This window comes from Lutjanus erythropterus, chromosome 4 (genome assembly GCF_056507025.1).
Source record: "Lutjanus erythropterus isolate fLutEry1 chromosome 4, fLutEry1.hap2, whole genome shotgun sequence".
NCBI lineage: Eukaryota > Metazoa > Chordata > Actinopteri > Lutjaniformes > Lutjanidae > Lutjanus > Lutjanus erythropterus.
The window spans coordinates 44116351-44143424 of record NC_139320.1 but is presented as its reverse complement, the minus strand read 5'-3'; the positions used below and the strand labels follow the sequence as shown (position 1 = coordinate 44143424).

At 39.5% G+C, this 27074-nt stretch overlaps 2 protein-coding genes across 2 annotated transcripts; both read right to left on the bottom strand.

Annotated features, from left to right (window-relative positions):
• Positions 1 to 222: 222 nt before the first annotated feature.
• rab38a (RAB38a, member RAS oncogene family) lies at positions 223 to 13381 on the bottom strand. The gene is made up of 3 exons (XM_084716631.1): positions 13043 to 13381; positions 5783 to 6063; positions 223 to 728 (listed from the first exon to the last, which is right to left on the bottom strand). The coding sequence occupies exons 1-3, from the start codon at positions 13242 to 13244 to the stop codon at positions 573 to 575; spliced, it is 639 nt and encodes a 212-aa protein (XP_084572757.1). The 5' UTR covers positions 13245 to 13381; the 3' UTR covers positions 223 to 572.
• A 2378-nt stretch (positions 13382 to 15759) lies between these two features.
• On the bottom strand, positions 15760 to 26577 carry ctsc (cathepsin C). The gene is made up of 8 exons (XM_084718104.1): positions 25933 to 26577; positions 24384 to 24529; positions 23353 to 23507; positions 22194 to 22349; positions 21649 to 21767; positions 18321 to 18452; positions 17693 to 17925; positions 15760 to 16055 (listed from the first exon to the last, which is right to left on the bottom strand). Exons 1-8 carry the CDS (start codon positions 26090 to 26092, stop codon positions 15789 to 15791), a joined length of 1368 nt encoding a protein of 455 aa, XP_084574230.1. The 5' UTR covers positions 26093 to 26577; the 3' UTR covers positions 15760 to 15788.
• Positions 26578 to 27074: the final 497 nt, after the last annotated feature.

Genomic DNA, 27074 nt, shown 5'->3' with positions numbered 1-27074 from the left:
ATATAAATGTGCTTTTTGACCGCTCATCAGCCCAGAAATACAAGTGAAAAACTCCTCGCAGAGACAAACTCAGACAGAGAAGAAAAGCGAGTGGGCAAGAGACAGAAAGAAAAGAGGGGAGAGTAAGAGACGAAGAGAGGAGGAGGAGGAGGAGGAAGGAAGAGAGACAACTAACATGGTTTGTAAATAGAGATCACCTTCACAGACCTTTAGCACAGATATACTGAAATCTTTCTGTGCATGTGTTCATTAACTGTGTCTCCATGGTAACCGAAGTGGCAGTGTCATGGCTTGAAGTCGCCCAGAGGGTGACCTTGCCTTTGACAAGCCGCACACAGCTGCATCCATCTCTCTTTCTGTCTCTATTTCAGTCCACACGTTTCTTGAGCCAGATGCCTCTCTGCCACCCTCCTCACCCACCAACCCCTCTGCCCTCACCCAATGAGCTGGCGCCCATACACGCTTCTTTAAAAAACAGCCAAAGTCGCTCTCCCTCTGCCTCCTGCTCACAGACAAACTCGACTTTGTGTCGTAACGAGATACAAAAGGACATCCAACTGTCTGGCGAGCTGTTACTGCGATCTGAAGCAGGAGGAGCATGTCCCGCCTTTGTCCTTCTCTAGCTGGGGGGTGATGGTGTCGGAGACTTCTGATTGGAGCATGTCGTTCTCACTGGCAATGATGTGCTTCACCAAGCAGTTAGCTGCTTCATCGATGTTGATGTTCTCCTGAAAAAGAGAGGAAGAAGCGCAGGAGCAAATAGAAAGAGAGGTAGGAGCATGAAAAGGTGGGGAGGGAAAGAGAAAAATCAATTCATGAAACTTTAATACATATAACTTTATTTTTTACCACTGAACTGAGTAGATGGATGATGCAGCAGCCGGAAGCCATGATGTGAATACAAACTGAGAAGGGTTTTACATAATACAACCTCATTCAACCTTTAAACACATACTGGAAAATGTGACGTGTGATCATGTGATTATAGTTAAATGTGTGACATTTATGGAAAATATAAGAGGAATAGAAATATGAGAATGAATGTAAGAATTCCGTACATAATAATAACAACGCTGTATGTATTGAACTGTGAGTTGTGCACGCGTTATTGTAATTTTGAGCCAGTACTCTGCATGTCAGTTATTGAATTATTGAGTTATTGTATGACACGACTCTGGATGGGAGCCACCGACAACATGTTGATAGATCAGAAGTTTTCAGTAGTTTTTTTGTGCCTTCAGTTGAGATGGCTGAAGATATGATAGGAAAAGGGGAGCCAGATTGAGGGGATGTCATGCAGCAAAGAAACACAGGCTGAAATCGAACCCACGGCTGCTGCAGCGTACACATAGCCTCAGGGCGCAAGCACACACTCCACCAACCAAGCCACCAAGGTGCCCCAACTTGGCAGAGACCAAATCCCACTCCTTATACTTCAGCCACAGAGGTCAACTGGTTGAGTGTGAGTGCATGCACATGTAGATGCATGCACGTATATCTGGCCACAGCTGTTGCAACCCGTTCGTTCACACACAGGCAAAAGCATGTACACTGCTTCATATAGTACCTTTAAATCTTAGTGCCTTACATGCTCTTGCAGACAATACAATTAATATTGCCTAGTTTTAGACGTTTGATTACGCTCTCAGAGTAGGACAAAATGCTCCAGTCAAACACTAATATGTTCAGTCTATGCAAACACTCGCGTACAATAGAAAATAAAGCCTTAGGTAATGAATAATAGAAAAGAGAGCGTTTTCTGTGACAGCTGAGTAGCTTTGATTTGATGTTAACAGGAGCGAATGAAAGCTGTGTCAACAAAATTTCATTAATGTAATGTTTTGAATAAACAGCACTAACAACATTATTTTGTCTAAGTAAGACAGAAATAAAAGCCTGAAGTGCTGCTCAATCTATTTTATTCTCTTCACATTGTAAATTTAAATTAGATACAACTATTTTTCCATTACTGCACTTGATCGTGCAATGAATGTCAAGGGGTTTTTTTTTTTCTTGTGCCATTTTCAAAGGTTATTTTGGGGGCATTTTGCCTTAATTGGATAAAGACAGGTTGGATGACATGAACAAAGGTCTGGAACCACATGTGATGGTACGGTGCTGCTGACATAACTTGGCTACAAGATGCCAATTTTTGAAATTATTGCAGCCAACATTATGAAGATAATCCTGGGAAACTTCTCTAGCTTAATTCACAAACCTACACTACTCATCAGTATAAAACACAAATGCAAAACATCAATTCTTAACCGCACCTTCGTAAAGGATTTAGATCGCCTTGGACCAGAGCTGAAAGCTGAGTAAACTAGAGGAATGGGTGCTGAAACGAGGTTCACACGAGGAGAGAATCAGCAGCGATTATTGATGAGAGAGACACACATGCACACAGTTCTTTAATATGTGAAGCGTGATGCGGTAGCAGCACTGAATATTCATCAGATCTAACAGTGTGCTCAGTAGGATGTGACATATGATGCCTCTGTGTGTGCCATGTCGTGATCTGCCCTACTGTTCGATCTGGAACAAAACATTCTTCACCCGTGATGGTTCACTGAAGTGCTGAGGTTCTACTCAGAAGGATTTGCTTGCTATTTGAAGCTTACTTTTTTAAGGGTTCTTCATAAGACTAAAGGCTCCATGAAGAACTCTTTTCATATGAAGAACCCTTGCAGAAGAAAGACAGAGATGATTATTGAGTTGCTTAGGGAACTAGCAAACTGCTGAAAAATAAAAGGTTTCTCAGTAAAACCCCCCTCATGGGTTTTAAAAAAAAACCTTGGAATAAAAAAGGGTTCTCAATAGAACTCACTGGGTGGGGGTGGGTTTTGGGTGCAACCATGGAACCATTACAGTATACAGTAGAAGGGTTTTCTGTAGAACCGGCCCAGGCCTTCTGGCTGAAACCTTTCACAGATGTTTCTATGTTTAACTCTTTATACTGGGTTCTAGGTAGAACTCTTTGAAAGGGTTGCATGTGGAACCTTTATAAAAGGTTATCCTATGGGAACAAGCTGAAAAACCCTTTATGGTTCTGGTTAGCACCTTGATTTCTAAGAGTGTACAAATGACACTTAAATCCTCTCGATTAATTTCACTGGTTTACTGCCAGTTTCAGCAGATTAAACCTTGAATTGATCTTGTCTATCTTGTTCTTTTATGGCAGCAATTATTGTTGGTTACTATTATTTCCAGTTACCTCCATCATCTGTTTGTTTTGTTTGTTATTTAGATGAATATCTCATAAACTAATTAACACATTTCAATTAAGTCTGGTGCAAAGTTGGTCATGAGCCAAAGAACAAATGAAGAGGGTTTTTTGTGCAGATCCATAGAAATTTTAAAGGACCTTTTACTTATTTGAATGAGCCTTACACATCTAACAACGTGAATGTCTTTCATTAATAAAATAAGTCAACATTTAGAGGATTATGCTGCATTAGTGAGGGCACATTTACTTTCAAGAACTTTCCATTGTTACCTTGCAGTCGTACACCTCAACCTAATTCCTGTGTGTGCGTGCATGCATGCATATGTGCACGTCTCAGTCTATTTTCTTCTCTTAGCATCCAGCTGTGAGATTCCTGCTCGACATTAGCTGCTATATTCAGGGCTTGTGCCGGTGTCTCGGTGTGTTAGTGTGGAGGTGGGTGAATCCTCAACTCATCTCACTGTCAGAATTCACTCACCACATTCTTCCACTCTGCATCTAGTCTTGAATTTCACTGTACTTCTGTTTATTAAAGGATCAACAATTGAACGTCCAAAAATGAGTACAGCTTTCCAAATAGCAAGTTGGAGCCATAGATACTATGTTAAATATCTTGAGATCCTGATCTATGGTTGCATTTCCCCCTGCTCCCTCCTCTCCAGACTTGAGGAAGCTCATGCAGGCTACAGGAAGACTGCAGGAGCACAAGACAAGCACAACATTAAAATTTGAAAAAAAAAAAAAACAAGCAACAAGAAGTTCTACACTGCAAGCTGATCAACTGTTTGTAACTGTCACTTGTGTGTTAATGTAAGCTGAACCCACTATCGTAATGGTAATTTTATGATTTATTACACTTAATATATATCACAGATTTCTCCTTTAAAGTTTTTAAAAAATGTTTCATGAAGTTTCATATTTCCTCTTTTGTTGTCTGTTTGTTTACTGTGCACAGTTCAGACTGTAAAGTTACATCGGTTTGAGCCAGAAATGCACTTAAACTGGCAACATGCAGACATAATACATCGTATTGATCATGTGGATTCACTTGTCATAGCTGTATGTGCATCACATACCAATTATTATTTTTTACCTTTGGATAATGCCAGACCAGTTGTTTCTCCTGTTTCCAGTCTTTATGCTAAGCTAAGCTAACCATCACTTCAGCTTGGTATTTAAAGGACCAATGTGTAAGATTTAGTGGCAGTGAGATTGCAGATTGTGAACACATTGCCTCACCCTCTCCTTCCAAGCATATAACAGAACCAAAGGTGGCCGTAAAAGTCATGAAAATTGCAAAATGCTTGTGTTTAGTTTGTCCGTTCTGGACCAGTGTAGAAACAGGGTGGTACAACATGGTGACAACCATGGAAGAAGACCTTGGACCTCTGTAGATATTAACGGCTTATCCTAAGGTATAAAAAACACAATGAAGAAATAAGGGCCAAATAGGGTTCTTCCTGAAAGGCTCAGGTTCTACCCAGGGTCATTTGCTTCTGAAGAACCCTTAATTGAATAAGGGGACCGACAAGAGTTACTTGTCAAAGGGTTCCAGTAAACACTTTTTTTATCCAAAGAACCCTTTCTGAGAGAAGAATATCTTTCTCTATCACTCTATCAAGGGTGCTTCATACCATAATATAAAAGGGTTCTTGGGAGCACCCCCTGTGTGTGTTCTAGATCAAACCCTTGGAATATATTTTAGTTGAACCCCTTGGGTAAATTCTTGTTAACACCCTTAGAAGGTGTAAAGATTCTGGTTAGGAGGGTTGTGGGTGGAACCATTACACCAGAGGGTTTCTCCTTTTAGACCCTCTCATTATGGGTTCTGGGAGAAACCTTTTACAGATGGTTCCCTTTATGTTTGGTGCTAGATTGAGCCCAGTCAAATGGTTCCAAGTGGCGCCTTTATAAAAGGTTCTACCAGGAACCAAGAAGGGTTCTCCTATGGGGACAAGCTGGAGAATTGTTTGTGGTTATAGTTAGCACTTTCATTTCCAAGAGTGTACTTAAGAATATCCATCCATATTCCATTTCTGATGTATTCTGCCAATAAATAAAGACACTGGACTTTAACAAACAGACTGATATCTGTGTCAGTCAGTAGAAAAGTGGACTGTTCCCTTAAAATTCCTGGACATCCTGTCTGGATGAGTGAGCACCTGATGTAAGTGCAGCTGACCTGACAGTAGGAATGTCTCCTGTGAGACTCAGCTCTGTTAGAAGCAGCAGAGCTCATTTACTGAGGCTTTATTCATATGCAAATACTAAGTAGACTTAAACTCAGCACATTTAAAGGATTTCTGCACATCCTGAATGCCTCTGTGGTGGCATCTACACATGGTGATCAGGTGCTGGGTCTGACATGGTCAAGCTGACTGACTCAAGGACATCTGAACAGGAAGGACACGGCTGCAGACACGGGGGCTTGAACCTCAGAGCTCATGCTGAAGGCCACTCTTTGTATTCACTCATTCTTAGCTATGTTACTGCTTTGTACTCGTGTGTGTGTGTGTGTGTGTGTGTGTGTGTGTGTGTGCATCCCATCTTTCTCACCTTGGCAGACGTCTCGTACCATCCCACAAAGCCGTTGTCCTGGCAGAACTGCTCCATCTTTATTCCATTATTGGTCAGAACGTCCCGGCCCTGGTCACATTTATTAGCCAAAAGTACAGTGGCCACATGTTTCCCATTGGCAAGTGTCAGTTTGGAATCCAGATCCTCCTTCCATTTGGTGACGGCCTCAAAGGAGGCGGGCCTTGTGACGTCGAACACAATGAAGGCGCCCATGGCCTCGCGGTAGTAAACACGGGTCATGTTGCCAAACCTCTCCTGACCTGGAAGACACAGGGACAAGGACAGAGGTGTATACATGCAAAGGAAATGATCAGTCATTGAGATATACAAGCATTCATTCATTAGAGAAATGTATCTTTACATTTTGTACTCATCCTCAGGGAGACATGTTGGTACTGAAAAAACTGAGGCCACAACCACACTACTACGTTTTCATGTTAAATTCCATACATTTTCCTATATTTCCACCTAATGTCCACACCACCCCAGCATTTTAGGACACCTAAAATTGAGACGTTAGGAAACACTGCTGGACCTGTTTGTTGTTGTTGTATTGCTTTTGGAATAATGACGCAGACACCCATGGTATATTTTTTCCCAGTTCCACCTAGTCCTACCGTACTGCGCTGTGATTGGCTACAACTGCTGAGCTGTGATGGGCTAGTTCTTGTTGCCTCGGCGATGTGTTCGTGCCAGAGAGCCTTTCTAATGTTGTGATTGAATGAATGATGAATGATTGAATGATGAAGTGTCTGTTTCAACCATAAACCATCAATTTTTTGTAACCCTGCTTAAGTACTTTTTGTTCCTAAACCTGCCCAACCCATGACTAAAACCTGAACATAATAAGTTGACAAAGTCTTTAAAAAAAAAGGTGACATTTATCTTAACACGGGACACAAAGACCGGTGTTTTTGATTTATTCATCTACCACCACCGCCCTGTTAAACCTCTCCTAAGTGCCAGTCTACACGCTCACAGCCAACGAGAGCACAGTAGTAGTAGCCAGTCAAAGCACAGTAAGGTGGACTGTGGCAGTACAGTCTTGGGAAAAAAAAAAACCCTGACACCCACATGTGCTTCCTGACTGGGTCTTATCAGTCACGATGTATCATTCCCTGATTCATAACACCTTGGCCTTTACAGACGCTGAGAGGCTGACTGTTCCTTGATCGCTACCGCTTGAATGCTCTTTTATTTGCTTCAAGTTTCATGCTCTTTTAAAACTTTATGTTTCTGGATGTCTAGTTTGTTATCAATTACCCCATATTGGACTTCACTGTCAGCCGAGTCAGCAGCCACAGCAGCCAGTGAGCACTGTATTTAGACACAAACAGACATTGAAGATACACTGATGGGAAAGAAAGACAACAAACATTGCCAGTGTTTTAATAAAAATAGCATTATACAGGAGGATTATGTGAAGAGCAGCCATGTTTCCCTATCTCATCATTTTTGCCCTGTTATCCTGATATCTACCTGCTTCCTGTTTATACCAAAATGCACATGCCCAGTGTATGTGAATGGTCATATGATATGTTTTCAGGCATGTTAGTATGGATGGTATTTATTCCTGAAACTGGGCCAAAATGCTCATCTGGACAACATATTTGTCTTAAAATGCTATTTTAAAACTAAAATGCAGTAGTGTGGATGCAGCCTGAAAGTGCAGTGTCACTTCAGCAGCCAGCAGACACTGCGTCTTGAATTTGAATCATCCGATTTACTCACTTTATCACACTCCTGTCTCATATCTGCTACCGTGCAAGCATTCCAGACACACCTCATCACCCACTGTCTTAATACCCACACACACAGATACACAGACATAATTACATGCATGTTTCTACGGTTAAAATGGCTGCAGAAAAAGAGAGATGAGATGCAGACACGGATAAGGGCAGGATGGGAGGAGGAGAGAGGTGTCTTTGGTGTGTGTGTGCCTGGCTGTGAACTTGCCTGTAAAAATTCCTGCGGGTAAAATTAATTCGATAAGCCCCGTTGGAATGTTGTATCCACACTGATTTTCCCATCCATAACTTCTGCTAGAGCACCGGCCTCACAATCAGCTTGTGGGTAAGAACATTTTCACACTAACCAAAAACCTAAAGTGGTCCTTCCAAAAGCAGATTGCATCGTGCAGAAGAGGAGAGGAGTTAGAGTGTAGAGACTCATAGCAGCAGTTTCTGTTCACCTGCTCTCCTGCACAGGTGGATCAGAGATCAGAGCTGCAGAACAGCTGGCATGAGGGAAGTCTGATCCAAGGACATACAGTATCAGAAGGGCAGAACCCTGTATTTTATCCAGAAGTATTGTAGAACAGTATTACCACATTCCATGATGTCTTTTCTGAGCAGTAATACAGGATGTTCAAAACCCAACTGGAAAATCAGTTTCAAAACTTAAAGTGCCCCTCAACTCGAAAATATTTGTTTTTCCTTGTTCTTACAGTTGAATGTTTGAGCTTCACCGTGCAGAATGATGCATGTGCAAAGTTTTTAACTAGAAGGCTGTTCTCACGTTCATGTACTTAGAGTGGAAAGTCTCTATGAGCTCAATGAAAATCTGATTTTAAGGGGCGGGCCTATGAACATGATTTGTGACATCACAAGTATTTTGGAGGACAATCCTGGTCCAATTTGTGACTTAAGTGTAATGTAGAAACTTGAAGGCACCAGGGCACATACAATGAGAATGGACTAACGTAGAGGACATCTTGTGTCCAGCAGGAAACATGTTTAATATGCATATTTATATACTCTAGAATTTTTAATGAGATAGACAGAGTAGATGCCTGTCTGTCAGATTATGTCTTAATACATGCCTGGAGGGGATCTTAAAGTAATTATCTATAACGTTAAATATTCATAACTAGATAAGCTATAAATTACGTTCCTCTCTTAGATATTATTAATTATGAGTTTAACAGTTTAAACTATTTCTGTTAGTCTGCTTTATCAGGACTGTGTGGGAGAAGATTGATCAGAATTTACTGACAGTGGTCTGATCTGATAAGCAAACCACCTCAAGCAACTGTAATTATGTATTTAATTCATATGTTCTTCAATCTTGATTGGTGTGCAGGTGTACACGATGTTATCTTTTAGAAATTGAATCTCTCCAAACTAAAACTGATAATAAGAAACACAGACAAAAACAGAAATGTCTCACATAATATAACTGAAACTGACTAAGTTTGTCAGAAAACTGTGTTACAAGTCCAGTGTCTGAGATGTATGGGTGTTTATTAGCAGAATACAGCAGGAAATTGAAAACAATATTCATAAATACATTTTTATTATGTATAATCAAGGAAGAATAAGAACTGTGTTTTTTTACCTCTGTAGACAGGGAGCAGGATCCCTTCTACAGAGGCCGCCATGCTGCACCGCCCTGTTTCTACTGTAGCCCAGAATGGACAAACCAAATACTGGTTCTAAATAGGACCTTTCATGTTTTTCACACTGTAGGTTCTCCTACATGCTTGGAAGGAGACAGTGAGACGAGGTCAGCAAACTCACCACTAGATGCCATTAAATCCTACACAACTGGCCTTTTAACACTAGGGTTAATATTAGGGTTGCAAATTTGCAAAGTTGCATTTTCCTTAACTGATATATAAAAAGACCAGGAGTCAATTAACCATTAATATTTTCTCTCATTTTCTGTTTGTGTTTCCTTGTTCAACTAATGTCTTGGCCAAACAAAACAATGTGAAATCAGGCACAATTACTGCCATTTCTAGATTATCGATTAATATATTTTCAGCAGGTTAAGCGGCAATTAATCAATTAATGATTAATCATTGTTTTAAAGATTGCATAAATAGAGCGTAACACTGCGCAAGCTGTTAGGTCACAGTAATCCCTCATAAACTGAACAATATGTTGTTCTGTGTACTGAAATCAGTTGCACATCGCTCCTTAAGTGTTTTTATCAAATAAAAAACCTTTGTTCCTGTTATTTGTTCCACTGCAATATGCTTCACCATCAGAGCCACATATGATGTGGCTGTGGCTGGAGAGAAGACATCCCTGCTGGGCTCCTAAGTCATCATGTAGAAGCCAATCATGAGACACACACCCACATCTGAATCTGGGTAGGGCCCAGTAATGTGGATATGAGTAAATGGGTAAAGAGAAATAATAGGCCGAGACTTTTACCATATCACAATATAACGATATCCAAAATGTACAACAACATCTAGTTTCATATCACAGCATGATATAATATTGATATGTTGCCCAACCCTGTATGCAATGTGGCAATAATTAAATGGACATTAAGTAGAGCAGCAGCCTAAAACATCTGGAGTTCTCTCATGTCATCCTCAGCTCAACATGTGTATACATCTGTGTGATTTCAAAGGGCTGAACAGCTATAAAAACCCTTCCAATAAGCCCTAAGCCTCACTCACATCTTCATGCTGTATGTGCCTGTGCAGCTCGCCCTGTCACCCTGTCAGCACAGGTCAAAGAAAAATGGCAGCCAAAAATAGAACAGTTGAAGTTGTTATTTATCTTGGGAAATGCACAGAAACAGCAAGTGATTTATAACATCTGTGGCATGAGAAAAAAAAAACAAATAAACCCACAGCAGCAGTGATGGAAGATGTTTCTTATATGTGACTTATCAATGCCAGATGCAAACTATTATTTAACTGAATCTACATAATGTACTTTGTAACAAGTGTGTTTATTTGACATAACCGTCAAGTGTCCTTCCTATGATCCAAACTAAAAGTATGCAGAACTAAGATTAAGAATGTGGGCTTCCCCACCTCAAGGCTTCCGTAACTTAAGCCCCGCAGGGATCATATACAGTACAGGCCTATAGCAACTCTCTCTGAGGGAGACACTTATCCTTAGTCCACAATAAAAGCTTTCTGTACACAAGAGCTCAGGCCTCAAATCTCACTCACATGAGTTTGAGACACATGACTGCTTGCGCCTACTGGAGAGAACGCACAGGAGGGGAGAGAGCAGCAGGTCAGAGGATTCTTCTAAACCTCAGCCGACACTCATGTGAGAGGAGACTGCTGTAGCCTTTAGGTTACTGATCGTACCCCTCAGCGTCGCACTAAAAAGCTTTTATTATTTCTGATTGCTGTGCTCGCCAAAGACAACCAAAGCATCAAATACTAACTGGGAAGATGTTAGATTTCCTTATTTTCATTATTTCATAACTGACATAACTAACAACTGCATTCATTATCTATTTATCTGCAGATTATTTTCACAGTTAATCAATTAATCATTGAAAAAAGTGAAAAATGCTCATCACAATTTCAAAGTGGCTTCTTCAAATTGTTTCCTTTGTCCAACAAAAAGTCCAAAACTCAAAGACATTTAAGATCATAAATAACAAAGAAATGCAGCAAATTGTCACATTGAAGATGCTCTAACCAGGAACTTTTTGACATTTTTCCTTGAAAAATTAGCAAATTAATCGATTATCAAAATAGATGGTGACTAATTTTCTTTCAATTATCAAAACAATGAATTGGGTAATTGTTGCAGCTCTACATAAAGGTGAGGAACCTCACACAGAGCAGCTGATTAGCCACAACGAGAGAGACAGAATTACTGTTACATATTGAATACATGGATTTATGAATGTGCTATTTAATTACTTGCTTATTACGAAGAAGAATGATCAAACCATAACAATGATTTCAGAAAAATTCATAATTGGCTTAAAAAGCTGGAACCTGTGCTTCTATTCAGCTCTAAATTAATAGGAAAATTAATAGGAAAATCATTTTGGGGCTTAACCATCCAGCTGATAGAGTGGCTCATATGAGTGATGAATGAATAATCCTAAAGGCTGACTGTCGCCATGCTTCCTTTCTGTTATGTCATGTGGTGTCACGATGCTCTTGCATGAAGTCACGCAACACTCGAGATGAAAAGTGAGGCTTATTTTATGAGTTTAAATGGTGACATGAAGTTAAAGCTACGAGGAGTTTTTACCTGCTTATGAAAAACTCTCAGTTCATTAATGGCGCCTCTATATGACCTACGTAAGCAAATAAGACCATCCACCAGAATCAGCTATTTCTATATATATATTATGCCACAGGTTGGACAGGTTACAGTGAGCAGTTACAAAAAGCAGAAGGTTTTTTTTTGGATAATTTGATTTTTTTGACACTATATTTTGTCACCACGATACAGCCCTACTGAATTATGCAGGTCCTGTTTATGAAAGGTTAAAGGTCACATATATTAATGTCAATAAAAAATACATAAAATTCATAAATCATACGTGGTCTTGGCACCTGGGAGAAAAAATGTTCTCATGACTTCTGTGAATTGATGTGTGTGTGTGTGTGTGTGTGTGTGTGTGTGTGTGTGTGTACGTGCATGCTCCTTGTGAATGTAAATAAAGTGAAACATGTAATTGTAGAAATGCGTTGCCAAGTGATTTGAAGTCAGGGATGCCAACAGGTCAGCTGGTGCACATGAGGAACATTAACCATGGGTAACCATGGATAAACCAATATCATCCCTCTCTGGAAATGGTTAAATGACAACTGTGACGAAATGGTCTCATGCTCATTCTGTCTTTTTAGCTCTAATCACAAAATACTGGTAAAACAGACAAGACTTCTAAAAGGCCTCAAGACTCTTTGACTTCAAATAAGGCTTCCTGAAGGAGAAAGTCTTTAGTTTAGTATTTAATTAATTATTTGAACAGCTTTGTTTCTGACTTAAAGTGGCATAAATTAAGGGGGAAATTGATTTTTACAATATCCACCTCGTTGTGAAGCAGATTCATTCAATCATGTGATGTCTGAAAAACATAATTAACATAATTTCCCTCAGGACTAAAGCTTGCTACCAACATGAACCAATTAACAAATGTAGCCTTAAGCTAATTGAGTTAATTGAGTTAATTATTTATTAAAGCATTTTCCATCTATTGTCATCTTAAAAAAAGACAAAACAAAAACATTTTTCTAAAGAGTTTTAACCAAGAAACTAATATCCATCTATTGCTTGACCTATGTGGAGAAAAGCTTTAAAAAATACCTTCAAATGTCTAATATCAACTATTTACTCTTTTAAAAACTCTAAATCACTTCAAATAACATAAGGAGTTTGACTAAAAGAAAAGTAAGTCAAAGAAAACACCTAGTGTGGAGAATTTCAGATTTTTATCACATATTTCCATATTTTTCACCACTCTTGTATATTTGTTTTTTCATATGAGCCGTGCGTAAAAGTTGGACGGTACCTGCAATGTCCCACAGCTGCAGACGCACCGTCTCCTGGTCCCAGTTGAGGACTTTGAGAGCGAAGTCCACCCCGATCGTGGCTCGGTAGTTGGGGCTGAAGTTGTGGTGGACATACCGTTTGATGATGCTGGTCTTCCCGACCCCGAGGTCCCCTATGACCAGGATCTTATAGAGATGCTCCTTCTGGTGGTTGTTCTGCATGGCGACCGAGGAGGAGGGCGAGAGCTGAGCATGAATCCACCGTAATGGAGAAGGACCGCAGGGAGGAACGGGCAGAAGCTCAGGACAGCGCGGAGAGGAGAGGAGAGGAGTACAGAGAGCTGGAGGGAAGGAGAGAAGGAGAGAAGGGGAGGTGAGGTACGCCCTGGCCCTCACACTGAAGCGCAGTAGGGACGTCTGGACCTTGTGACGCACGCAGGGGAGCTGCCTGCCTGGGAGTGCCACAGGGATGTGTTCAAAACCTCCAAGAAGGGCAGGAAAAACAAAGTTTAATATGAAGTAAACAGGGGTGGTAACTAAGTAACTAATTACAAATACTCAAGTTACTGTAAATAAGTAGTTTTTGGCACTTTTAATTTCATGAGTAGATGTTCAAGTCTGTACTTGTGTACTTTTGTCACAAATACGGTTATTGGCTCACAAACAGGCCAATGAAAACCAGAACATATGGACGAAAAACTAAACACCGCAGCAGCGCAGGTTTGGAGTAGTGATGTTAATGATTAATCATTAATCGATTAAACGTCACTGAGAATTCAACCAATTAAACCTGTGCTCATGGATATTTAATCAATAGTCTGTAAATGGCACTAATGCACCTCATTTGACACTGTTTTGTCTGAGGGAGCCATTTGTTGACCAAGGAAACTTAAAACTTTAAATGTGAAATCAATGATTAATCAATTCTCAACATTTTCAACTATTGGTTAAGGAAAATGCACAAAAGTTGCAACCCTAGTTTGTAGTATTTTTCTAACACCAGTACTTGTAATTTTGTAATATTTTAGTAATTTAACAGTACCTTTACGTGAGTAGAGACTTTCAGTACTGTTTCTACAACTGGAAGTAAGTCAACAGTAGTGGAGAACATATTTAGATTATTTAATGGCATGAAAAAAACTTAGGTAAAAGTGTGGACACCAAAATGCAGAAGTAAAAGTACCCATCCCGTCATTATATTAATAAACTGTTGCATTTTGTTATTTTGTTGGATGCATTAAGATAAGCAACTTTTTGGTCAAGGTGGAGTTACTTAAATTTTGTACAATGTTGGGTAGCTCAATTAATATTTTTGTTTATTTTATAATATCATGATGTTTTGTTGCAAAATCTGAGCTAAAAAGGGACAAAAATATGTTTCCTCTTACCTGCAGTGTTATTTATCCATCTAGATAGTTTTGTTGTGAGTTGCTGTAGAGATGCACTTCTCTCTGATTCTGTTCACACACAAACTGTTTCCCCGTCAGTGAACTCACTCACACAGGTAGCTGCATGAAGGCTAGAACTGAAACGACTGATTGATTGAAGTCATTCTTTAGGCAAAAATATCAAATGTGTCGTGGTTCTAGCAAATCAAAGGAGAGGATCTGCTGTTTTTCTCTTGCTGTTATTGTAAAGGTATTATCTTTGACTGTTTTAGGAAAAACAAAAATCAAAAAAGCTTATTTTTCCTCTCCTCTATTTATTCATTCAGATCATTTTGATTTGAGATGCAGAGTTTTGAAGATATCAGTCAGAGAGTTCTGCCTTCTCTCCAGTATAATGGGCCTTGATGGCACTTGGCCTGTGGTGCTCAAAACTCAAAAAAATATATATTTGCTACTTTTTTTAAAAATAAGAAAATAGTTATGACATATAACTTCTCACAACAAAGCCTGTGGATTATCTGGAGAAAACAGCTCATGGTGAAATGGAAGATTGATTTCTTCTTGCACACAAACAAAACATGCAGCAATTTCGAAAAGCTTTTATTTCGTCAAATTTCATTGAGAAAACAGTGCAAACCTCACAACACAATGGACAAACTTGCTCATATTGAATGGGTGGCTGCATAAAAAGGCACAAAGAACAATAATTTAGATCTCCTGTTATTCACCGATTAAGAAATCCCTTTAAAAATGCTCCACAGGGAAACATGGCAGTCATGGTTTCAATTTAACGCAAGGACAGAAGGTATTAAATTTCTCCCTGAGACAAAGAATCGAGGTGACTTGACTGAGCAAACACAAACACTGAGTTCCCTTTGAATGTTACAATTAGAAGTTACTGACCATGATTTGTCACAGTATGTCCCAATCCACTGTGATCCCCAGTTTGTGTTGGCAGTTAAAACTTGATATAAAATCAACTGTGCGCAGCTAAAACTGTAAAAAACACTGATACATACAAACATTAAAACAACATGGTAAGCTGACAGACTTTGCATTCCCTTTTTATGCTTTTAACTAATATAGGATGGTATTTTACTACATCTTCAGTGGTGGGGTGATGAAACTTTTCACAGTAATTCTCAGCTGGGTCTTGTCCAGAAACACCAATAAAACAGGGCTTTCCTGGACAAGATCAATTTTCATCTTAATGTTGTGGTCACTGGATTATGGAGGAAGTAGACAGTCGAGTGCTACCTATATAAAAAACCTACTGATTTTGGCTTGTGAACAGCTTAGCTACATTGGGAATAAATCAAAGTTGCACAATTGAGATCACGATCATGAAGACGGCAGTTGCTCCCTTCCCACACGGCTCCTACAGTTTGGGGATGGGGTTGGCTGCGACTGCGATGCTCTCGATGGCACACTCGTCACTTCCCCGCCGGATTCGGAAGTAGCCGTCCTCACCCCAGGTGGTGCCCCAGCTGTTCTTGACGATCCAGTACTTTTGCCCGGTCATGTGGCAGCGGCCGTACCCCACCAGCAGCACAGCGTGGTTGGTCAGCTCGAAGGGATTGAAGGGGTCTGCAAGGCCGGTGTGGTGGTAGATGCCCTCTTTGTAGTGTATGAAGTCAGGGTAGACCTATAAAAGGACAAGGACAATTTACTTTTAATGTTTCAATTTATGTCATATTCAAGTTATACCTAAGAAGCAGGAAAGGACACTGAATTGTAAAGGAGGTACAGGATGCATTTCATCAAGAAAAATGTTACATTTGCAAATAAATTATTCCCATTAATTAGTAAATTAATACAAAACACATGCCATGGTCCTTGAGCCTTGGTCACACTACATGACTTTCAAAGTCGTCAGACCACTGAGCTCTTCACATTATGCAACTCTCTGTCTTGTAATTATGAGCAGGGATGCACAGATAGCACTTTTTTCAGACAAAGTACGAGTACAAGTATTTACATTTTTGTACTTGCTGATAATGAGTGCCGATACAAGTACTTAATAACGCTGTTACAGTTCTTACAATAACTTTAAATGAGTTTTATTTTCATCAGACATTTGTCACATTTTAAATGTAACATATTGTTTCCTATTGCTCATGTAACCATAGTTACTGTCCACTTTACATTTTTTGTACTGAGGACATCGAGTCTCTCCCTGATAATGACAGCAAGACCTAGAAAAGAGGGTAGGCATTAGCAAACTCCTGCATCGTGTTGGTTCTTTAGATGTTTTATCAACTTGCTTTTGTTGATTGGCTACTTTTCGTGAAGTGGTGTGGGGCTATCAGAGAAGTTTCATGAGTACGAGTATGAGTACATGAGGACAGTATCGGACCGATACCCGATGGTGGTTGTTGTGCTTTGCACACTACATGAGTGATCAGAGAAAGGAAGTCACTCACTGCAAGATCTTCAAACAGGGCTAATCCCCAAGTCTGTTTTATCTCCAAACTATGTTCTGTCATAAAAAGACTCTGTCAAAATCTGTTGTTGAGTGGAAAGTCAGGGCCAAAATCCTGTAGTGTGGCCTTGGCTTTAGCAGTTTGCTAGCTTAGCTATGGTTTGGTGACAAGTTAACTTCCAGTGAATAAGTAAATATTACAATAGAGATGTAGTGTAATGATATTTTTCAGGTTTAGTTTTTACACTTTAACATTAAGCCTAGAAGTGGTTGAAAATATTTAACTGAACTAGTTGCCAACAGTGTTATTATGCACACAGTGTAAAGCAAGAATACTGAAATATTATCTTTCCTTTTGTGTTAATTCACACAATTTGAACATGCAAAAGTTTCAGAAAAGTATGTTTTTCACTTCTTGGATTTCCTACTAAGGTGCTTTTGGAAAAAAAGATCAAAGTGGCAAATCTTTCCTAAAATCTCAATTTGAAACAACATTTTGAGTTTATCCATCTTCCATATCATGATGTATTTGAAAGTGAAACAGTATTGGCAGTCGGAAGAACTTTGATTTGATCGTTGAAAAGCGGCTAGCCAGCTAATGAATCTTAGCTCTGTGTGCTAGGGGTTGAAGATTGACTGATGCATGAATACTGTGATATTATTGGTTGATATTTGATTGACTCAGGCCTACGTAAGCATGTCATATTTTGTCTTACAGGAGAAAACATGATTGGATTTTGACATAAGAATATGAAGAAATAGTGTAGAATATATTGTTAAATAGGTGCACAACATGCTACACATATTGTATGTACTGGAATAGCAGTTATAACAGTTGTAACTGTGAGCAGCTGTTGTACCTCAAAGGCCACACCCATGGGTCCATTCTTGACCAGTTCCAACATCATGGCCATCTCACTGCAGCCACCATAAAATCCACCGACGTAGTTGTACTGTGCCGTGTAAACGCGCTTGCAGTTCTGAGGAACGCCACACGGGGAGTCCTTTCCAATATATGGAAAGCATGACTCATCCACAACGCCGAAATCCTGCGCATACTTCCCAATCAAGTATGGGAACCCACCATCACAACCTTAAAAGGGGAAAGATGAATGTTAAACATGTATAAAATCCTAAACCATCATGATCAAGAAATGCTTTTGGAAGGTTGCCTCGACTTTCTTTCTCAGTGAAATCTCTTACGAGGTCCAAGACAGAAACATTCAATGAGGCTTTTTCCAGAATTAATTCTCACAAAAATTAGTGAAAATGCTCTAATCAGGGCAGTTATGAAACACTTAGCTTTCTAAAAGCAGTTAGGACACACTTTCTAAAAAACAACAAGCCCCACTTGTTCTGATTAGAATGGAAGGTGGCCTGGAGTTTTTATATACTGTGTCTTGCAACTTGAATATTCTGCAACAACATTTAATACAGAATGAATACCGTCAGGAGACAATATGGATTTTAGATTGAGTGTTAGTTTACCTTGAGAATATTCAGAGCAGGAGACCACTTGTTGCGGGCTGAGGATGGCAGTCTCTGTGTTGTTGGTGAGGATTCGAAGGCGAGCTTCCAGCATTCCCATGGTGGCGAAGGAGTAACAGCTACCACAAGATGCTGAAACAGAACATAAGAGGTTTACACAAGAGTTAAATCATACGTACTCACCTAACTTTGTGAAGCTTGTCATGTTTAGTTTTTACTGATTGTGCAAGCCAAGTCTAATCCTTTCAAAGGCTGTAATTATTGGTGGTGATGTACTAGACAGCATTAAATTAAGAGGTACTTCAATATTCATTGCTAATTAGGGCTGCCTCCTGAAAGTCGGGGATTGGAATCATCAGTCGCAGATTTCTCAGTTGAGTGAGATTTTTTAAGTCTAGCTGTCTTCTTTTTGTCAGACAGTGTACTGACAGTGTACTTTTGGAGACATTTGGGGGTTTCCCGGTCGACTAGTCGACTAGTGGACTATCAAAGTAGTCAACTTTGTGCATCACTGTGGACTAACCATTCATCTGTGGACAGTCATGTTAAATAAACACGCTTAAGTTATTAAGAAAAAGAATGAAAAGATGCTGTCCCTTAAAGCAATTGAATTACTGCAGTCAAACAGTATCTTCAATCGGTTTAGTCCAATCAGATCGCAGTACATTTACAGACAGCCTCTCTGAGCCAAGGTAGGACTCTTTATTGGGTGAAAAAGAATCTCTCTTTTGACTAGTCAACTAGTTTTTGGGAGTAGCATAATCGTCATGAATGCCCTAGTCCCCACATGTAGCTGCAGAGTGATTGCTCCTTGCTTTCATGCTGCTCTCCAGACTAAAACCGTTCCACTGAGTCAAGTCGTCCCATCTGCTCTGTAAAGATGTCTGTGACGGGTACAGACAGCTGCAGACCCAGTCCGGTACGGTCGGACAGAGGCACTGAAGCTGCCTGTTGGAAGAGAGGCCTTGCTGGGTTAGGCTCTGAGATAACGTTATCCTCTGCTCTCTGCTTAGAAGCAGTGAATTTCTGGTTCCCTCCTCTTGAAGTCAATGGGATTTTGGCAAGATGCCTGAAGTCAAGTCTGTGGTTAGCACAAACTTAGTGTAGAGTTTTGCACCTTAGAAAAGGCAGTTGATGACAAATGGCTAAATTAGACAACAGAGGTCGTGTGTGTAGTCATCACACCGAGCACCAGTCAGTTGATGTAAAGTCATGCAACCATGGTGTAGTTCATTTATAGCTGAATATTAGCTTTTTAGTCCTGGTGACTGCATCAAAAATCAAAAAAGCTGTTTTCATTTGTAAAGATCATCTTGTTCAACAAAACATGTTAGTATCATAAAATTTTGTTTGCCACAGATCTAATTTCCTGCACTAATCAAAAATCCAAATGGCTTTTTGTGGAGGGAACCAGAGCTATGCTAACTTCTGCAGTGGCCAACAAAAATACCCCATCCCTGCAGCACTCCAGTGTCTCTGGATTTTGTTTAATATCTAGAGTCAGCAAAAAGTGTTACACATTTCCAGTCCATCATTAGCATAGTTAGCACACAGTGGCGTTGAGGGCTAGGCTCGTTTTCCTACGTTACGTGAACTCCGCTGTCACAGTGAACATCCCACTAAACCCTGTTAAAAAATCTGGCGGTTCAATAAAGTAAAAAATGTTCACAGTATAAACAAACAAAACTCCAATATTTGTATGCAATGGCCCAATCGAATTCAACTGACAAAACTTCTGAGTCAGACACAGCCCTGGTGATAAAGTAAGTAAATAAAGTGGACAATGTGATGCTAATTACAGCCTCAAAAGGTACACCTGCACGACCTGATGCAAAGTGATACAACACCCCTGACATAAAACCTTTATAAACACTCTCCACTTAAATAGCACATTAGTTTAAGAACACATTACTTAAGTCAGTACTCCAGTTTCTGTTATGTTCCTGCCCCAGCATACTTATTCGCATTAGCTGCAATGCATTATAATGGAGCAAGGCACAGAGACAGATACACTGATTAAAGCCACTGGTTGCCTCCGTCGTGCGAGACACTGGGTTCTTAATAAAATGCTCTGCAGAAACAAATTAGGTCAGAGAACAGAGGCTGCAGGGATCTGCAGGGTGCTTTAATTGTAGTAATGATTCAAGTCAGGCACTGACACTGAGAGCAGTTTTTATTTGGGTCCAACACCTTAAGCCTCTTACCAGTAATAAGGTGGAGGAACCATTCATTTAAATGAAGGGATCTACGCTGGTGGGAAAGTTATCCTGCGTCCTAATTTTTTAAATATGATGTAATCAGTTTCAAAGATGATTCTGGGGAAAACGTTGCGGTGACAAAAGTTCAGAGCTGCAACTATCAATTATTTTCTTTGTTGATTAATCTGGCGATTATTTTCTTCATTCATCAATTAATTAATCATGTTAATGATCTTATTAATTGATTAGTTGTTTGGTCCATAACATGTAAGAAAATGGTGAAAATATCACTCAGTGTTTCCCAGACCCCAAGATAATGTCCTCAGAAACCAGAAAGAAACTAGGAAACAGTCACATTTAAGAGGCTAGAATGGGATAATTTTGACTTTTTTTTTTTCAAAAAATTACTCAAATGGATAAATCTATTATCAATTTAATAACTGATTAATATTCAAGCGTTTGATTAACTGTTGCAGCAAAGGTTTGACCCACAGGACACAGATGTTAGAGCTTTTTTCACAGGACTTACGATGAAACTTTCACTTGCTCAAAATTGCATCCTCCCTTAATGTTGGGTGTTTGTGATTTTAAGAAACAGCAGACCAGCCTGACCGATTCATCCTCACTCCTGCCAATTTTTGTGAACTGAAACGGAACCTACAAACATCCACCTGACTAGTAACGCTGAATCAAAATAAGCTCCACGGCACTGCACAGTGGCTTAGTGGGCTTCTATTGAAACACTCCAGCCCTCTCCAGATCCTTAAACCCAGCCCTACAGAGGCCCTCTCAGACACTCAAAATACTCAGCACGCATAATCTCTCCACTCACACACTAGGCTGTGCAGAAACACAGGAGGAGAGCAGAGAGCAGAGAGCAGACCCAGGCCTGCCAAGAGGGGAGTAAAGTAGCTGGTGAGCTGCTGTATAGTTCAGCTCTTACTGACAGCTCCTTAAGAGTAAAGGTACAGCTCTGTCCCACTCTGATCCTGCAAAATGTCTGACTGATGCCATTTGAATCTTTGTATTTAAATGTCTAATACGATGTGTGCAGAGGTAAAATAAACTTATCGCTCAGTCCGTTTTGAGATGATTTTTGTGATGTTAATTTATTAACAACTGAAGGTCACCTTGGTTTCGCACAGGGCTGACAAAATTAACGCCATCAACGTTTCTCCAATCCCAGCGCTCAGGTAGAGCTGCCACCATCTTGGCTACCTCAGCTGTCACAGGCATAGGGTGGACACGCCTAAAGCAAAACAACAACAACAACAACAACAACAACAACAACAACAAAACACAGTAAAAATAAAGAATCGCACTTGGATCACAAGGACATTTACAAACAGTTTTACAGAAAACCTAAAGCACATTTTACTTTTAACAAATACTTCCTGCAATTTGAAAACTGCAGGAGGCAACGCTGTGATGTCCATAAAATTTTGATTCAATTTTTTAGCTCTTGTATAAAAGCAGTTTCATAAACCTGATGAACAGGACAGAGCCCAGCAGGATTCATGGAGAATTTTTTTTTGTAGTAATCGTAATAATTGTGACATAATTAGTTATTCATTTAGGAGCACAAATAACTATTTTATGTCTATTCATTTTGCTTCCTCCAGGACACTTGATGGGGGTCTGTGCTACTGTATGTGAAATGTGGATAAATACTCACATGGGGATACGGGAGGCGGGCCCTCCTGCTCGGTACTGCAGCTCCTGAAGAGTGTACATCTCATGGTCTGGGTGGGGAACAGCCTTCCAGGATCTCTGGACTGAGTTGATGGAGTCAATGAAGTCCAGGTTGTGTTTGTACGGCTTCTGCAGCAGCCTGGAGAGTGAATAATATCACATGATGTTTTTTGTTTGTTTCTTTTTAAAAGGGGCTATTCTGCTGAACAATCAGATGAGAAAAATACACTGCAGGAAGTTGTTGAGATGAATCAGTAAATATCAACATTAGCTGGTATACATGTACAGCTTTGACAAAATACAGACAATAAAATAATACAACAGTGCCACAATAAAACTTCAACTGCAATAATATTTTCCAGTTAGTCATAGTGATGTCAGAAACAGCTTTGTAACTCAGTTTCAGGTGTCAAGTTCTCAAGACTATTCCAGTAAGGAACTGCACTTAACTCACGAGTTCCTAGTGAGAGAAGTGCAACTCCTGACACAACACAAGTCATTTTCATTCAGACAAAGACCTACAGTGACCACATCATCCACCACAGAATCAGACCAGCAGCTCCAGCCTTGCCAGGAGTGCTGCTGTTTTGAAATCCACTTAGCTGAAACAAAAGTGTAAATCCCTACCATGGATGCAATGTTTCACATTTCACAAGGGGAGAGGGTGTTACCTATTTATTACAGGCTTATAGTATTTGAGTTTATGACTTTACATGCAATGTACCCCTATTTGCTTGGAAGTTGTGTGGAAAAAGTCTTAAGCCAGTAAAATACATTTAATATTTGTTGGAACACAATGCACTAAAAAACAAGGAGGCTTAACCTTCAAAGCTTTGCTTCACAGACAGACAGATATTCTAAACAAAAGGAATAATGGGATAATGTGCATTCTTCCTATTATGCAAAAACTTTTTGTATCAGTGTTCAAGAGCAAGCTGGAGCTGAACACAAATAAAACATTTTAAGTGAAAATGCAAAAATATTGTACTTTTATGATGCAGTTTCTTTTTAAGAAATGCACTAAAAATGACATTAGTCTTTGTCAATCAACAGTTACTGGTGGTTAATTCAGACAACACAGTGAATACCAACAATGCTCCTTTTATTTTGGAGGATGTACCACACGATCATAACTTCCGTACCTGCTGCTTAAGACTGGTTTGTAGTTTGTTCGGGGTGGTACTGGGTTCACTCTCTTCCCCACAAAACAGGCCCAGTTGTTTCCAAGGACATCATGGACCCACCCTGGCAGGGTCTGGTCACAGTAGCTGGTCACCTTTGCGCCCTCCTGAGTGTACTGAAAGTGTAGTGAGACAAACAGATTAGAATATACAACTCAGTCATGTGATTTTAGGATAATGCAAATACTCAGGTTTCAAAAAAACAACTAAATTACCATATTAGTATTCCATAAAAGGTATGATGTTTTCAATATTTCATTCACTCTTTCAGTTATCAGTTGTTTGAGAAGAAACTACAGTTAAAAACAACAAATCTCTAAATTCATCTCATATCACATATTAACCTAAAATATAAATAATAATAAAGTCCAGGCAATGAGGAAGTTGAACTAGACATGAATAAATCATAATGTGGGTTTGGAGACAGGCAGACTATGACACGTCTCTCAACTCAGAGTCATGTGAGTGAGGAGAAATGACACATGACTGAAAGATAAACCTTGAATATAGCCATTTTAAAATGGTACATATGTCCTTCAAATTTCAGCCTGGACTCAGTGTGATGAAGATCTGCATATTTTTCAGATACTGTCTTGTCAGATGAAGGGAGAGGAAACTGAGTCATTGCGAAACTAAACCTTTAACACCACAGCGTTTTTTTTTTTTAATATATAATTTTTATTTATAGTGTTTTATCATTATACATTGAGAACAAAGGGAAACAAAACAATAATATACAAGACTGTTGGACAACAACCAAGCAGGGGGGAGGAAGAAAAAAAAAAGCTTGTGATCAGCTGGATTAATAAAAGGAAGATGAACAGCGCATGACACCGTCTGAGTTAAAAGTTAACAAGGATATGAACGAGCTTGCTGCAAGCACTTTTAGTGCAACTTGAGCAGTCAGGAGATGACAGGTCTTTGCTGGATTAACAAGGAAAATATTGAAATGATCGCTCAAGCCAGTGACTTGTGCATCTGCATCTCTTTACCTTGAAGAAGCCAAACCATTTGTAGCCGTTAATGACCACTTCGAAGCCCTGGTTGTAGATGAGGGTGAAGAAGCCGGTGTGCCCCAGCTCGTCTGTGGCCACAGACAGTTTCTCCAGGGTCACAGTCACTGTGCTCTCACCTGTAGCTGAAGAGCAAAACAACAACAACATACATTGTGTTTAACTGCAGGGAGAGATTCAGCTGTTTTAATTGTTAGGAGTTCAAATTTGAGAAATGTGAGGTGACAGCAGAGGATTCTGTATGGTTCTGTGGGCAGACCTGTAGAACTCTTCCCACATGAAACTGATCATGTTTGTGTTCCTGATACTGACTTCTTGCTGTGAGTGTGTCTAATAACATAATATATAGTACAGATAATGAGGGACAATGGTTCTTAAGTCAGTGACTGTTTAGTTAAGTAGAATTTGGGGCAGCTGTGGGACACTGAACAAAAAATTTAATTTCAAGCCCTGTCATCAGTCCTCAATAACAAAGATTAACACAATGCTCCTAAAATGTTGAGAACACTAATATTACAATCTTAAATAACGCTAACATAACCAATACAAAATTTGTTAATTTCTAATTGCTAGTGCTATTTTTGTAAAAGGGGGAAAAGGAATGTATTGCTTTATCAGAAAGTATGCAATGTGGCCGTAAAATATCTGGTAATAACCAAGGAGGCACATTAAGGCTCACCACATAAAAACTGAGGTAGGTTTAAAACTGTACTAGTAAGGTGGTGACGTTACATTATGTAGGCTGTGTTGCAGATCATTCAACCTGTTTTTCATCAGATAATGGTAAGATAAAACCTAAAATTTAAAGTTATTTGTTTTGGACTAGACTGGATTCACTAAGATGTTCAATATAATCTGATAGCTAAAAAAATTAACAGTTTTAAACTTTGACTAAGATAAGACTGAAATACCCAAACTTAGTTTTAATGTATCTCAAAAAACATGAGGTTGACTAAATATGATTTAAGTTGACTAAATGTGATTTAAAAAAACACTAACAAGGCCATTTGACCCAGGACTAACACTAAATTTAAAAAAAAGAGATGACACCCACCTTGAAATCATCTACCAGACATACCTGTAACCTGTAATATTACACAATAATATCCTATAATTATTATTATCATTATTATTAATAATGACGATAATAAATATAAGCTACTACCGTACCACTAGCAGATTTAGCCTAAAACCATTCATTTGCAGACCGTTGGTAGCTCATAATTGAAACACACTGAACAGCACTAAAACAGGACATGACACAGCAGTACATGTGGACAACAAGTGTATGTTAAACAATTTAAAATCAATTAAGATTTGTTTTAAAACATATTCAGGATCTCTTTCAAACTAGAATAATTCACACAAAGAGGAAGTGATCAGTAAATCACCTGCTACAGTCTCTGTCTGGACTGAGAGCTCCAGGCCCAAACATGTCACATGATTTTCAAATTGCGAAACCACAACAGTCAACAGTCAGTCCCATGATGGTGTGGACAAATTATTCTGTGGTGTTGGGGACTTTTACCTTCAGCCGAGCAGTTCACGGTCTTGTCGTGTCCTCCTTTGGACACCTGGAAGACCCATGTCCCCAGCAGGTCCTCATAGGTGCAGTTGGCCGGTGTGTCTCCCCGGGACCCCTCAACCCAAAGCAGGAACAGGCACACTAGCACGCCGCCGAGCTTCATCCTTACACACAGCTAGCTAACCAGCCCAAACACACACACCTGAAGAACTACGCAGCCAGGTTTGCGTCTTCTGCGAGAAGTCTAAAAGTTTGACCCTGTGTGTGTTTTAACACCACCACTTCTCTGTTTCCCCCGGCTGTCCTCTGCCCGCTATTTATGCAAACTGAAACTTTTTGCAAAGACCCGCATTTCTTCTTCTACGGTCAAGATATGTTCCTGAAGCCCGACAGTAAAACGCGCATGCGTACGCTTAGCAAGCAGGATAGCCGGTTAGCTAGCGTTTTCACCAGTTAAAACATCCCTACTTGAAATATTGGTATAAAAACACGAATAAATCCAAAACATTAGCGTACCTGTGCTGATTATATGACATATGTATGAGCTCTTAGCAAGCTACAAGTCACTTATCTTGACTTTTCCACTTTTACTGTCTACCTTGATTTCAGCGAACAAGGAACTAAACACCAGTATCTATCTCAACCTCTTCTTCGCTTTTTGGTTTCGGTTTCCTTGTCATGTGACCCGCCAGCTGTGGGCATGCGCAGTACAGCTGACTTGAGATAGATAAGGGAGTACAGCTTGAAGCACACCTGCGGACGTATTGAAAAATCAAAAGAAAAAAGGCCTTACTTGTGAAACCTTTTATAATTATCCGTGACAAAGAAAGGTTTAAATTGACATTTTTTTTATTGTAGCAAATTGTGTAAGTTTTTATATTTCTTGCTGAACATCAGCAACAGCAGAAATTAAATGCACTTGTAAAAATCTTATACTGACTCTGTATAAAGATTTTTTTAAAAATATGCAAAAGTACAGAAATAAATAAATGTATTTCAGGGATACTTATTAATTGCATTATTTAAAATCCACAGCCTATATATGTTCTGTGATTTTAGAACTTGAGTTACTTTTGTACAGGTAGTTGTGTTCATTATACTGTAGGCATTTTCTAATAGCACACCTTTTTTGTCACAGCAGAAAA

Excerpts from the sequence above, each read along its gene's own strand:
- ctsc (XM_084718104.1), bottom strand. The coding sequence starts at position 26,092 with ATGAAGCTCGGCGGCGTGCTAGTGTGCCTGTTCCTGCTTTGGGTTGAG. Across the intron at positions 24,530-25,932 it reads CGTGAACTGCTCGGCTGAAG|CTACAGGTGAGAGCACAGTG; the intron begins GTAAAAGTCCCC and ends TTTGCTCTTCAG. Across the intron at positions 17,926-18,320 it reads CTGCTCTGAATATTCTCAAG|GTTGTGATGGTGGGTTCCCA; the intron begins GTAAACTAACAC and ends TCCCCTTTTAAG.
- rab38a (XM_084716631.1), bottom strand. The coding sequence starts at position 13,244 with ATGCAGAACAACCACCAGAAGGAGCATCTCTATAAGATCCTGGTCATA. Across the intron at positions 6,064-13,042 it reads GCAGCTGTGGGACATTGCAG|GTCAGGAGAGGTTTGGCAAC; the intron begins GTACCGTCCAAC and ends TGTGTCTTCCAG. Across the intron at positions 729-5,782 it reads GGTACGAGACGTCTGCCAAG|GAGAACATCAACATCGATGA; the intron begins GTGAGAAAGATG and ends TCTCTTTTTCAG.